This window comes from Pituophis catenifer, unplaced genomic scaffold (assembly GCF_029215685.1).
Source record: "Pituophis catenifer annectens isolate HBS135680 unplaced genomic scaffold, rPitCat1.0.hap2 SCAF_2, whole genome shotgun sequence".
Taxonomy (NCBI): Eukaryota; Metazoa; Chordata; class Lepidosauria; order Squamata; family Colubridae; genus Pituophis; species Pituophis catenifer.
Window position 1 is genome coordinate 58,290,358 of NW_027256882.1, and position 15,629 is coordinate 58,305,986.

Consider the following 15,629-nt stretch of genomic DNA (forward strand, 5'->3'; position numbering starts at 1 on the left):
CGAGTGCACAAAGTGCGCACGCGAATGCACGCATGTGTGCCCCAATCCCCAAAATGCAATGCAAGCGCCCCTTGTGCATGTGCTCCCTTGTGCATGTGCCCTGCCCGCCCCCCCACCATTTTGGCTTCTAGGTTAGTTTTCCTGCATTTCTGCTTCCCGTGCCTTCCCCAATCTCCTCAGTTTCTCCCCCCAGCGCACACTACTTTTCTCCTGCATTTTTGCCATGGAGAGGCACCTGCGGAAGGTGGAACCTGCAGAGATTGGAGAAGGTACGGGTGGCAAAAATGCAAGAGAAAGCTAGCACACACTGGGGGGAACAACTGTGAAGATCAGGGAAGGCCCTGTGCATGCAGGAAAGAGACCCAAAGACCAGCTGGTCGGCAGGAGGCGCGCGCACATGCACGGTGGAGCTAGGCTGGGCAACAGCTGGTGTAGCCAGAGACAGGGTTCTGTGGCATGTGTGCCATAGGTTCACCATCTTGGCTCTAGAATAACCTCCAGACATCTGTTTCTTATGCTATTGTTTGCTTTCAGGAGCTTTGTAAATGGAAAGATTGTGGCTGGAAGTACCCTTTTTCTTTCTTTCTCTGTGTAAGATTGTGGTATTAGTAAAACAATTTAAAGAATCTTCTGTGTGTCTGCTTGGGTAGCCGTCTATGGCCAGTGGGGCTAAGGAAAATGGACCCAGAATTCTCCACTTGGTACTGCTATAAAAATATGTAAAACCATGGATAAACTATGGAATGTTACACTAACTGTGTAAATAAATGTATAAAAAATTGTACCACAGTAAAATATCAAATTAAAAAAAAAGAATCAGAATATGTACATAACAAGCCAATGATATGATATGATATGATATGTATTTGTCAGTTACTCACATTCACAGTTAAATATATTGGCATGTATGGATACATGTTAGTTAATTATGAATTACTAGGGAAGAGGAGGAGGACTTACATCCCACGTTATGACCAATTCAGACCTGCTGCCTCCACCTCCACTTACTTCAGATGGTGGTACTTCTGGAACTGTGAAGAAGAAAACCAACATTATATGTTCTCATATGCTGATAACCTTGTTAAGGTCTGGGTGAGGCAGCTGGACAGTTAACTGCTTCTGAACCTTTGATCAATATTTAGTATCATAATGGTATATTTTTTTCTCCACTTACAGGAGTTGGGGATTAGAAGCACTTTTTCTAGTATTTCCTTAGTGGCTTATTTTGATTAGTAGTTATAGAGGAGGACATATCAATGTAGTAGACATTAATTGTGAGGTGTGATGGGGCTTAGTTCCTTCCCTTTATTTAACATCTACATGAAGCAGCTGGAAAAAAAACCCATGCATTGGGAGTACAAGTAATCCTTGACATATGACCAGTCATTTAATGACTGTTCAAAATTATGAAGGGCCTGGCACTTGTGCTTTAAAGTTTCTAAAGAATTTCTGGCACTGTCAAAAATCATGCCACAAAAATCCCTTGAAATGCAGTCACATACATTCATTTCAAGCACTTGGGAATTGCCTTGCCTTTATGACCGGTTATAGTATTCCGTGGTCATGTGACTGTGCAATTTATTGACTTTTTTGCCAGTTTCCAGCAAAAACTACACATTTGGAAGAATGCACTTGCATTTACAATTGTGGCATTCGCTTAACAACCACAGATGTAGTTAATGACTGCTGCAAAAAAATGTTGTAAATGTTTACAAAATCAACTGGTTATGTGAATGTCTCGACTTATGGCCGTAATGACATATCTGGTTCCAATTGAGGTTCTAAGTCAAGGACTACATATATTATGCTATCCTGAAAAAAAAAGAGCGAGAATATATGTATGCACAAATATTACAAAACAGACTGTGTAAGACACACAAGCAATATAGGCACTAACATATTCTAAAAATTCTAAAGGAAATCTTATTCTTATGCAATAAATAAGTGTATAACACTTCTGTTCAATAATCACACAAATCTACTTTTTCTCTTTACACCTTAAAAATTGTAAAATAAGGTTTTTTTTAACTATTGTGAGCTAAACTCTGATCTTGTATCTACATTTAATTTTATTTTTCTAAACTTTAACAAAAGAACTGCAATATAGAATAATTTTATTATTCCCACATAGGTTTTTTCTCTCTTATAATATTCCAGAGCTAAACATCAAACAAGAGTAATACTTAGTGACCTGCTCTAGTAATCTCCAACTCTTGCTGACTGAAATTAGTTTCCCTTAACTTGAGGGTTTAAGATACATCCACTCATTATGCCTCATCTACAGTTGTTCACTGGTGCCAAAAACAATGCATTAACTTTGCCAGCAGAAAGCTGTGTTAAAGACATTCTCTTATGGAAGTATTTTTTTTATTTAAAGGATAGGTGACTCTGAGTTGACTGAATCTCAGTAGCATAGCAACACTACATTATTCAATCTTCTTTTTTGATTGTTTAAATTAATATAATTTTGCATACTTGTCCTTGCATACACTATCAAAATATTAATGCTTTGGTAGATGCTGAATAACACATCTTCCTCCCATCTCTTGAGCCAGATTGGGTAGTGAAGTGAGAAAATACAAGGGTTGCAAGCAATAAGACCCACTTTGCTATGCTGAAATTATCAAATGAAACAAGCAAACAAAGAGACCCACTAACCTGCCTCTTCAGTTCTTACTTTTTCTGAGGGTAAACTAGGTTCTCCACCTCCAATTTTGTTGTTGGCAACTACACGAAATTCATATTCAACCCAAGGGTTTAAATCTACTGCGGCAGCCAAGAATGTTCTCCCATCAATGACATCAGGAACTGTTACAAAACATTTTGGAAGAAATTATGAATTTCTCATTTTTTCCCAAGAGTTATAAAATTTCCAAGGATAGCTATAAACTTTACCTGTTCTGGCTCTTTGCCAACCCACTGAAAATGGTGTCCTGGCCTGAACAGTGTAGCCAGTGATTGGACTGTGATTATCTAAGCCCTCATACCAAGAAATTTGAGCTGTTGTAGCTGTTATTTCATCCACTTTTACATGCTCTGGAGGTCCAGGTGAACCTAATGCAGTAAGATAGCACATTTTAAAGTAGGTTGTGATCTTGTTAAGTTAAAAATCATTACCATACAATACGAAATGCTTTTTTATTCTTCCACCACGGTAAATAAGAATAAATCAATTGATAGAGCAAAAAAAGAGATATTTGTACATTCACCAAACCATTGATTTGTTATTTATAGTAATAAAAGGAAGCTGTAAAATAGGAATTCAATAAAAGGACACTAGATTATGCATTCTTTCTGAGATGTTTATTCAGATTTCTCTACCTTTAAATTGTGCCTTTTAATTTAGTATGTAATATCCTGTCCTGAATCTGTCAATGTTTTGGGTCTGACAAGTTGCTATCTAAAGCAGTTTTGCTGTGAAGCTTAACGCAATATCAGCACCATGGACAGCAATACAGCACTAGGGATTTGACTTTTCTTCTAGGAGGGGAAGGTCTTTGGGAGCAGAACAGAGCAGAGCAAATTAAAGCCCCACTGAAAAACAATGATTTTCTATTGTTGGAAAGTTCACATTTAACATATTCTCCAAGTCATGTTCTTCTGAGTTCATTGTAAATAGGATTGGCTTTATATTTTGAAACTTTTAAAAATATTTTATTTTCTATACCGGAAAACAGGCTACAAATTATTATTATAATGGCATTATCAGCCTCAGGTTGGACATGGAGACTATATTTCTAAACACTGTTCCATTCTGAACACTTATGTTTAAATAAAAAAGCTTGCAAAATTAATTCACACATGCAGGTAGTTTGATGGGGAAAATACTATTCTTACCTAAACACTAAGCACTGTGTCTGTAAGAAAGCAAGGTGAATCAAAAGTGAAGATGACTGGCTTTTCATACAGGTAATTTCTGAAGATGCCAGTAGTATTTATAAATGCAATAATCACTTCAATTATCGTGAATGCTCTTATGGTTTGCGGCAATTATATTAAGAAATGAAAGTAGTATCAAATCTTACAAAATAATGCTGAACGGAAAGTATTATATGGTAACCAATGATAGATTTGCACTATTATAAAATGCTAATATATCAGCCGGAAAGCATACTATTCACCAATCTTGTATTTAATTATAATTTCCCTACCTATTAAAGAATGCCTCTGAGTATTATTTATATAGCTGGAAACAGTGGAATGAATATGGACACTGTGAGTACTGGATGTTTGGAAGTACAGTTCAAGGCCAATTTTTAATAGCAAGACCTTCAGTCCTATAGAACCGAAAGTGGTGCTTTATCTGTAGAAAAATATTTCAAATACATAGATTTGAGCACCTGTAATTACATTAATTTCTAATTTTAGAATTCATTAATGTATTTAATTCACTATTAAGGAGAACTTGTCAGAGAACCAGTTTGGTTTAGTGCAGGGTTGTCAAACTCTTGGCCTGTGGGCCGGATGCGTCATGCACTGGCCCTGCCCAGTTTAGCAAAGGGGGAAAAAAGTCCTGATATGTCATGTGATGCCTCTGTGACGACGTGAGTTTGACACTCCTGGTCTAGTGGTTAAGGCATCAGGCTAGAAAGCGGGAGATTGTGAGTTCAAGTCCTGCCTTATGCCTGAAAAGCAGCTGGGTGACTTTGGGCCAGTCACTCACTCTCAGCTCAGCTCACCTCACAGGGTGGTTGTTGTTGTGGGGAAAAAAGGAGGAGGAAGAAGTGTTGGATATGTTCGCCTGAAATTATTTGTAAGAATAATAAAGGAGGGGTACAAATAAATAAAATACGTTGTGATGTTTTCATCGCTTGCCTTCATTCACACAAATACATGAAAAGTGGTATATGTCTGTAAAATATACTGTGGTTAAAAGAGATTCATTCACATGCGCTACCTGAAGAAATTACATATAATACCTCTAAATGGTATTCCTTAAATAAAGATACCTCGTACTATAAGATCTGCTGCAGATGATACACTATCCACTTCAGTCTTCACTGTACACACATATTTTCCACTGTGTTTCAGCTGGATATTCCTAATCATTAAGTCTCCAGATGCACTCTATTGGGAGGAATAAAAATGGTAACAATTAGCTTCCATTGCAATCTAATTGTTCAGTTTCAAAACATTCTTTTTCTCAGATAAAAAGAGAGTGGAGTAGAAGCTGAGACCTCAAGCAGAATGTAATACAGTGCAGTGATAAGCAACACTGTAGTGCTTCTGAATGTAAAGGTTAAAAAAATTGTTTTGTTGTATCTTTTCTTGGAATCTGTGCTATTTTTTAGGAGAAAATTGGAGAAACTGGAGCACAGCAATACTTGCACCTTAGATTGAGAAAGCTCATTTCAACAATTTTACCAGCTGGCTTTGCGTGAAAAGAAATACTCAGGTCAAAATGCTCCAAAACAAGATACCAAAGATAATTGGATGTTTCTCTTTCTAATGAGAGAAAAGATGGAGGAGATACCTTAGGAAGCTGCTGTGGATGTTCTGGGAACTTTCAATTGAATTAAGAACAAAAGGGGATATGTATAGGGAATGGAAGACGGGTATAATCACCAAGGTGTTATACCAGCAAAATGACTAACATCTGCAGAAAGAAGACTAAAGCACTGAAACTAAAACCAATCAAAAAACCTTTCTCCACTGTATCAGTAATAAAAGAAAGAAAAGAGAAAGGATGTTTCCAATTCTAAAAACACACTCACACACAAAAAAAAACATAGGAAAGTCATGGAGAGGAATGCAAGTCCCTTCAATTTCTATTTTGCTTTGAGGCAACTGCATCAAAACAAAACAACTAAAAAAAAAAATAGAGGCAAGCCAAGATAAGTAAAAAGATGCTAACTACATGAGTTGCATTTTTATTTTCTATCTCTAATTACCATTCATACTTTATTTTTGCATGATCTATAAAGTCTGTATAAGATTTTATTCTAGGTTCCCACCACATCTATGTTTGGCTGTTTTACTTTTTTTATGATATATAAGGCTTTCGTCTTGACTTCCCCTGGATATCATGACAGGTTATTTCAAAATAACCTGACTTGGATCTTTTTTTTTCTTTCAAATTTTGGGATTTTTTTCTTACCTTGTTTTTTTTAAATCTCTCATTTCTTCCCATTGTTTCTCAGATCTTTTTCACTCAAGTTAAATGTACTAAATCTATTCCTTGTTATGGTCTTATGATTAAATTGTATATGATAGAATCCCAGAATCATAGATCCGAAGAAAGCTTGGAGGTCTTCTAGTCCAACTCCTGCTCAAGGCAGGAGTCCTTATACCATCCTTCATAAATGGTTGTCTAGTATTTTCATAAAAGCTCCAATGATGGAGTAGCCATGGCTTCAGGAGACAAGCTGTTCCATTGACTAACTGGTAGGGAATTGCTCCTTATTTCCAGGTTGGATATCTCCTGGAAATGTCCAGACTATTATACTCCCGTCTTTATATTTATATGATTGAAATGGTCCTATAATTAGAAATTAATCTTTCTCCAACTTTTTATTGTAATAAGCAATTAACAGTGAGTGGTGGATGTATTACATTTCTAGATTATCTCCTGCAATCTGTCACAGAATTATTCAGCCTTTAACCACTACATCTATAATAATAGCATACAATTGTATAACACTGATTCTAAATGAATTAGCCTCCAATTTTAGTAGGTATGATTCTGTTACTTATGAGCTATGGACAAAAACTTACTTAGCAATGTCAATTTTATGTCTGTCATACCTTAACAAGGTCTCATATTCTTAATAGTAACAATCTGATTTAATGCATCTCATTCCTGTTCATTTCATTTCTGCTTTATCAGCTTCAGTTTCTCCCTCACCCTTCCTTTCCTTCACTAACCCCTATTTCAATATTGGCATCATTATTGACTGCAATAACTTCTGACCTGAGCAGCAACATTTGGCCTCCAAACTTGTTTAACTATTTCAGCTATGCCCATGATGTTTTCTTGATAACAATACAGAAACGGTTTCCTACTGCCTTCTTCTGAGTGTTTGGATTCCCAGTGCAGATAATATTTTATTTCAGTTCTTCCCTTCTGACCTTATCAGCAAACTGACTAACCATAAACCCACCTTTATTGTTCTAAGGATCATTAAAGCTATTGATCAATCTGTCAAAGGTCTAAGGAGAAAAAAGATACTCCAACATCTATGATTTGCCTTGACCAGATTTAGCTTCTAGTTAATGAAAATAGATTTCGATTATGAGGAAATACTCCTTTGTCACCTCAGGAAATGCTTCTTCATTTGTTTTCGACAATTTAATCTTTGGTCTGCCACCTGATTGTTATTATTATATTGTGATGATAATTGACTATTGTCATAAAAGAGGCTAAATGTCACCCCTTTTCTAAGAGCTTTAATTTTATTAGAAGTTTCTGGTACTTTTATCATTCATGTTAGTGCTCTGCATTTTAGCACCTAAGATTAATTTAAACTGGAGATACCAGGAATTGAATTTAGGATTTTCTGCAAGGAGAAAATAGGGTCAATCACTATCATAGCTCCAGGACTTAATCTTGAATATGTACTGTAGTATCATTTGGCATTAAACTATTGAGTTTTAAAACAAAATTAATGTTAGTGTTATTAAGATTGGTATATCTACATATTTTAAAAGTAGGAATTATCTGATCACATTTTAAGCCCTTGCTGATTAATGAATATATTAATTTTTTAGAATTTCAAGTGTACTCTGGGAAAGCAAATTAATTTAAAAAATTGGTTCCAATCTCATGGAACCATGAGAATCATAACTAAAATAACAATTGCCTCTACTTTTTTTTCTGATTTCCATGCCAAGCGTTGGGGTACTTCATGCTACCACATAATCCATAACTGTAACCTGAAAGAAAATGGTATTGTCTGGCAGTATTGCCTCAAGCAATTAACATCTAAAATGCAATTATATTTGTGCATGTAGTTTACTAGTAATTTTTGGAAGAAATCAAATTTTGCTTTTTGAAAATGGATACTACTGGGGTAAATAAATGTTACGCTCAAATTGTAACACAGATGTAGGTAATATTGAACTGGACAAATTCAAATTAGGAATGAATGTTAAATGAATGGTCATAAGTCGAGGACTGTCTGTACTTGTGTTTTCAAATTAAGACTCTTTAACACCTTGGCTCATGTAATAGGGCAGTGTTGGCGAACATTTTCGGCACCGAGTGCTGCAACGGGAGCATGCATGTCCATCGGAAACTGAAAGAGCAGCTGCCTGGAGCACATGCGTGCGCTGGGGAACTGATATTCTGGGTTTTGGGGTGCACGAGCGCCAGCCATCTAGTCTTCCAGTTTCTGGCATGCATGTGTACGGCGGAAACCAGAAGAGCAGCCACTTGGTGGGCATGCACTTGCTGGGAAGATAATGTTCTGGTTTCCAGCAGGTGGCTGCTCTTCCGGTTTCCGGTGTTTACGTGTGCGTGAAGACCAGCTGTCCGGCACGCTGGAACCTGGAAGACAACAGGCAACGGCTCATGTGCCCGGAGAGATGGCTCTTTGTGCCACTTCCAGCATGCGTGCCATATGTTTGCCATCATGGTACTAGCGATTGAATATAAGTGACACCATTTTCCTCATTTCTTAATGTCCATGATAATGTTTTCCCAGATTGTTATTGACTTTATTTTAGGGAAGTATTTTCCAGTTTGCAATCATATTTCATGTTCTGTTGTATTTTTAAAACAGACACTAGAATGAATTTTAATCTTATTTTCTTATGTCCAGTTTAATTTACTTCATATATTCATACTGTTTATGGCCAGGAAACATACATTATTCAGTTTGAATGTTTTAAACTTTAAATTATATCTTCAATACAAAATATCTTCAGCCAATCTGTTGACTTTGCATTTGTTTTTCATAACTGAATAGATATGATTGGCTATTCCTTTACAGAAGTAAGCAAAGAAATAAATGAAGACCACATTCTTTTTTACTATATAAAAAAATCGAGGCGTTTGGAATCAAAGCATATAAATTCTCGCATTAAGTAAGAAATGGCAGTGTAAAAAAAGCCACAAGACAGAAAACACTCTGTGTGTGTATAAATATGGGGTGAATATATCTCCTATATTTATTATCCCTTTCAGTGACCTATTCAGTAAAATTAATCTTGTTCTAAATATTCAAAATATAAACTAGGTAGTGGGACCGTCAAAGAGAATAATTTTACTTTAAATAAAAGCCTGATGCAAATAGAAAATATATATATATATATATATATATATATATATATATATATATATATATATATATATATATATGAATGAGACTTCGTCGAAACGTTGCCAAGACACTTCCAATTTTACGCGGGAGAAAACCCGAATAACCAAAGATATATCTATCTATCTCTATATATATATATGTCTTTGGTTATTCGGGTTTTCTCCCGCGTAAAATTGGAAGTGCCTTGGTGACGTTTTGACGAAGTCTCATTTATCATCTTCAGGATGGTGTTTTCGGCTTTGGGCTTCTAGGAGCAATGTGTGATCGCAGCTGTTTCTTCCTTTTAACTGCCAGTGGGGGTGTGAACTGATTGGGTGGGAGCTTGGCTGTGTTCTGATTGGGTGGAAGTGTGTTCTGATTGGTTGGGGGGTTGGCTGTGCTCTGATTGGATGGGGGGTTAGCTGTGCTCTGATTGGATGGGGGTGTGTTCTGTTTAGGTGGGGGCTTGATTGTGCTTGGGTTAGTCTGAGTTGCAGGGGGATTTGAGCTGGTGAGCTGCGTTGCTGTTGTTTGGCTTCACGTTCGTGGTCATGCCACATCTTCATGGTGGGGTCAGTTTGCTTCATGTATGGATTGGAGAGGTTTAAAGTGGCTAATGATGCAGCTGTGGTCTGGCTTCTGGTTTGTGGTCGTGCCTCATTGGTGTGGGTTTGGATTTGCTTTTTGTGTGGATGTGTGGTGGTGACATCCTGTGTGGTTTTCGTGAGTGTGGGTCTGGTGTCATTCTTTGTGTTAGGGACTCATTTGTCAATAAGGGCGAGTTTCCAAATGGCTGGTAGGCAGGAGGTATCTCATTTATTCATGCTGTGTGGACATTTTTCTATCTCAATGGCTTCTCTGATTATTCTGTTGTTAAAGTGTTCAGTTTTGGCGATAGTTCTGGTCTTTTTAAAGTCAATTTCATGTCCTGTGGTTTTAAGGTGTTGGACCAGGGAAGAAGTTGATTCCTCTTTTCTGACTGAGTTCTTGTGTTCTTCAATGCGTGCACTTATTCTTCTGTTGGTTTGTCTAATGTATGTGGTGGGACAGGCGGTGCATGGGATTTCATATACTCATAACTCAATTTTGTCTTTGGGGTTTCTTAGGATGGTGGATATTTTTTGGTTGTTTTTTTTTTCGGGCCATCTATGCTAATAATTCTGTCAGCATTTGTCAACAGATGACAAATTCATGATATCACTAAAATCAGTACAATCCATGTAAATCAATCTTGGATGCTATGAAAACAGAGAAAGAAAGCTCTGAATCTGGCAATGTTTCGTGTAGTTTTGGCAGCGGAAGAGATTTTATTTAGTTTCAGCTAGCAAAATTATATCTGTGCTACTGTGGATAGTTTACAGTGACAGGAAGGTCACCTTTCCTGTTGAGCAGTTTGCTGACCCATAGAACACAAATTGTCAACAGGCTGGGTGGAATTAAACAAGCAACAGCATTATACTACTGACATCTGCACAATTTCAGCTGATATCAGTCTTTCTCAAATCATAATTGCAATGTTAATAATTCAGGGAATCTTGGTAGTTACCTAGCATAATCTGAGTTTATACTGTTGGACCCTATGGAAATTAGTAGATGATTAGTAACCCATCATTTTTAAGACTTTTACCATCCAAAATTAACAAACATCTAAACAAACAATAAATAATAGTAATACTTAAAAGCAGCAAACTTTGAAAACTCACAAGGTAATTTTAAAAAACTTAATGGAAATAAAAACTACTTTAAGTTGAAACAAAGGAGCAAGAAGCCATAGCTAAAGAACTAATGGAGTTATGGAAATAAAAAATGTTTCCCTATTTGAAAATGGAACATCATTGGCAATGTGCACAGCACTCTGGAAAGCTGTAATGAAAATGTAACCATATTGAGCAAAACTTCAAGGACCCCTATCAAACTATCCAGAATACAGAGTATAACCATTTGTTTAGTGACTGTTGAAAGTTAAAATGGAACTGAAAAAGTGACTTATAACCGTTTTTCACACTTATGCCTCTTGCAGTATCCCCATGATCATGTGATTAAAATTTAGATGGTTAGCAATTGGTTTATATTTATAATACCGTGTTTTCCTGAAAATAAGACCATGTCTTATATTCTTTTTGAACTCTGAAATAAGTGCTTGGCTGTATTGCCATGCACTCAAAAGCCCGATTGGGCTTATTATCAGGGGATGTCTTATTTTGGGGGAAACAGGGTAGTTGTAAGGTGTAGGGTCATATGATTACCTTTGCAACTTTCTGACAAGCAAAGTCAATGGGAAGCAGGATTCACTTAACAACCGCTTTACTAATTTAACAACTGCAGTGATACACTTAACAACTGTGGCACTAAAGGCCATAAACTGGGGCAAAACTCAACAACTGTCTTGCTTAGCAACAGAAAATTTGGGCTCAAATGTGGTGATAAGTCAAGGAATGCCTGTATAAAATAAGTTCCATACTATCATAATTTATTTAACCGCAAAACTATAATCTTAATGCTAGTTAAAGGAGGCCTGGTGGCAATGTGGTTAGAAAGCAGTATTGCAGTATTGTCCACAGTCTGGAGTTCGATCTTGATGGGCTTGAGATTGACTCAGCATTCCATCCTTCCAAGGTAGGTAAAATACAAATTGTTGGTGGCAATATACTGATTCTGTAAACCACTTAGAGAATGCTATTGCTATTTCTACAGGCAACAGAATACAATTTAAAGAGGAATATAATTGAGGTATTATTATTATTATTATTATTATTATTATTATTATTATTATTTGGTTTTCTACGATTCCAGGTCTAATAAAGCAAATTTACACAATTACATTATAACTTACCCCACCTACTCTCTCAAAATGGGATGCATCTTTTCTGAAGTCAGTCAATGCACTATTAAAATACCATGTGAAACTTATATCCAGGAGTGGGTCATGCTGAACTTGGCAGGGTAAAATTATACTTTCTCCTACAGTCACATCCATATTTGATGGTGCTAATATTATCCGGGTTGGATCTGAAAAGAACATAAAAAGAACATACACATTCTAGTTCCTTATGCTAATGTGTTACATTCATGATGCTTTTTTAAAACAATATTCTATTCCATTAAGAGTACACTGAAGAAACTGTCAACTCAAAGCTATCTCTTGGATTTTCCAAACTCCATCTATACTCCAGGAATATTAACAACAAAAATAATTTAATAATGTTGTAATCATGCTATATTTGCAAAAACTGAATTTCAAATTTTTCAGATTTTTTTAAAAAGTCAAACTAGATACAGTTTGATAACTTGTGTCCAGTAATCCTTTAGAGAAAATCACGTAGAAAGATTCAATAGGTCTTTTTGTATGTATGCTACTGGGTGGTTTGTTTTGTTACATAACACTGTTACTGAAGCAATCATAATTTGTAAAAATGTGTTTTTTGGTTACCACAAAGTGTGAACACCAATGTGGCTTACTCAGAAATGCTTAACCCGATAGACAAATCCAATCCTCATAGTTCTAGTGTAAAGGTAAAGGTTCCCCTCGCACATATGTGCTAGTCATTCCTGACTCTAGGAGGCGGTGCTCATCTCTGTTTCGAAGCTGAAGAGCCAGCACTGTCCAAAGACGTTTTCGTAGTCATGTGGCCAGCATGACTAAACACCAAAGGTGCACGGAACGCTGTTACTTTCCCACCAAAGGTGGTCCCTATTTTTCTACTTGCATTTTTTATGTGCTTTCGAACTGCTAGGTCAGCAGAAGCTGGGACAAGTAACGGGAGCTCACCCCGTTACGCAGCACTAGGGATTTGAACCACTGAACTGCCGACCTTTCGGCTGACAAGCTCAGCGTCTTAGCCACTGAACATCACGTTGTCCTACAATATGATAAATAATGCAATATGATTATTATGGCATTTGTTTGCCACTTGGATGTAAGGAGGATATAATATTCTTCCTCCTTTATATATATATATATATATATATATATATATATATATATATATATATATATATATATATATATTGAGGGAGGAAGGTTAATATGAGGTGTAAGAAGCAAAACTGAGTCTACTTCATGTTGTCTCTCAAACTCCATGGGGAAAATGGTCAAGCAGTAGGGAGCTGAGAATAATTTTATTGTGTAAAAATTGTTCCTGGCCCCTCTAGGCCTCCTACAGGCATCACAAAAAGGATGTTGATAGTACATGAAACTTGCAAGCTGCAGGTTGCTCATTAGTGTAGAAGTGGACTTAAACAACTCTAAGTCATTTTTTGGAACTTAAAAAAAAACATTATTGATCTATTATTTTAATATGCAAATTACATAAACTGGCTTTTCAAAAAGAATGAAGTTACAAGTAATTTTTTTTCACAGGTATTTATAATGAGAAACATAGATTCAAAATGGTGGGTATAATTGGGAAATCAATTTTCTACATGTGATGTACTATACATCAGAGGTCCCCAAACCCCAGAGTGCAGCCCACTACCAGCACTTGAGCCATTTGAAACCAGACCAGGCCACGGAAGTCGTGAGCAAGTGCGTGCATGCATCCCCCCCTTGCAGGAGCTACGCATGCATGTTTGCCGTCGCTTGTGTGGAACCATCCTCTCACACCCATCCCGCTGGTTCACAAAGCGGGAAAGGTTGGGGAAATGTACTATACATTTTTTTTTTAAGTTGGGACTTTGTGTGTCTGTGTCCACCATTTTGACATGTAGCAAGTTTCCTCTTTTATTTGTAGACAAATTTATATTTCATTTTCTTCAGTAAACCAAAAAGGTTCTGTGAATGATTTTCCTTGTTCTCTCCTGCTGCACTATATTTTCTAATTGTGTACAACATCTTCTCTTTGCCAAAATTGCTATGTTATTGACTACTATTCTCTGTTGACTGATAGATCAAGAAAATCCTGTCTTTTGTACATTTACTGGAACATTCCATGGCTATAAATAAAAGATAATTCCCTGTTTTTTCCATTTCTTCAGATTCTGGAGGGGAGATCCATGACTACCTCTCAGAATATTAACATTTGATGGCATATCTTAACCTCTCATGCCTTCCTGCTTTTAATAGATGTTTCCAGAAGCTTAATGGCTATTCCATGCAGTTCTGAACCTCTGAAAAATTGTAGAGTGGCATTCACATAGCAATTTAGAAAGATCTCAAATTACGTATTTCATTTGAATTATGATGTTATCCTAACATAAGATGAAAATTCAAAATCGAAATATCTCTTTCACACATTACTCAATTCATATAATTTTCAAATAAAATACTATTAGCTATCTAATTACCTGTTACTAATAAAGTAGTTGAGCTACTAGCTTTTCCAAACTTGTTTTCTGCCAGGCAGGTATAACTTCCAGCATCTGATTTACTCACATTAGCTATTTGGAAGCTTCCATCTTTTAAGAATGATATTCTAAAAATAAAAGATGTAGAAAAATGTTATATGTTGGGAGATGTGTGTGTGTCTACAACTTAAGAGTTTAAACAATTAAAATATTACAAATAGTTCTAACAATTCTAATATATCTCTGTACCTGAGATGACAGAGTATGTTCCGTACTAAATTCATTACCTAGTAAGATATTTGTTTGGGAGTCCCCTCTAAATTTCCACACTTCAGTGTGAATGAAAGCAGACCTTCTGAAAATATGCAACTACCTATTTTATTATGGGTGATGCCCTTTCCAGAAAGCAATATGGAATGGAGGATTATAGCTTCCCCAACATGATTAGAATGTATGTTCTTCCGCCAAAGAAACCAATAAGATTTTTTTTTTCATTTGCAATCTTTTCTCAAGCTGTGAGAAGGGCAAAGGTACAAATGATCACATTGGGTCCTTTCCCTCCTTGTTTGGAGTGTTTTAACAAGGACTGTCTACGGTACGGTGCAGCTGAAATTAACTTAAACAGAAACAGATTCATACAAGACTCAAAGTAGCTGTCCCGAACGTCAGAGTAGCTGCAGCTGCACCGTGTCTGCAAGGAGCAGAATCAGAGAGGTGTCTTGGAGAATCAACCCTAATCTTAATATGTAACTATCCTTCCCATATTTTACAAGCTGTTCCTTTGATCGTTTGCATGCACTATAAGCACAATTAAGAATGAGACAGCATAAGCATTATTAAAAATATGAAATCAGGAATTGTCTGAAGAATAAAGGTTGCACTTCTCATGTGCCGTGGTCCTTTTTCCATGCCAGAAGAATAGCTGAACCAGCCTGCTACTTCACCATTCATATCTTATCATGATGATTCATATGAAAGCAACATACCAAAAGTAGTGGACAAATATCATTAGTACATTCTGCAATCACGTTACATTTTTACAACTTTAGAATTAGAAAATTCTTCAAACCTTTATTTGGTCTCCGCCGGCTCATTAATAGACTGCTC

At 36.4% G+C, this 15,629-nt stretch overlaps 1 protein-coding gene across 1 annotated transcript in view; it reads right to left on the bottom strand.

Annotated features, from left to right (window-relative positions):
• CNTN3 (contactin 3) overlaps window positions 1–15,629 on the bottom strand; it is a 126,401-nt gene that overhangs the window by 14,150 nt on the left and 96,622 nt on the right. Inside the window, exons 9-14 of the mRNA XM_070933563.1 lie at window positions 14,523–14,650; window positions 12,073–12,248; window positions 4,950–5,067; window positions 2,896–3,054; window positions 2,659–2,808; window positions 961–1,031 (exon numbers count right to left, since the gene is read on the bottom strand). Coding sequence (XP_070789664.1) covers window positions 961–1,031; window positions 2,659–2,808; window positions 2,896–3,054; window positions 4,950–5,067; window positions 12,073–12,248; window positions 14,523–14,650 — 802 coding nt within the window. The remainder of the gene's footprint in view (window positions 1–960; window positions 1,032–2,658; window positions 2,809–2,895; window positions 3,055–4,949; window positions 5,068–12,072; window positions 12,249–14,522; window positions 14,651–15,629) is intronic.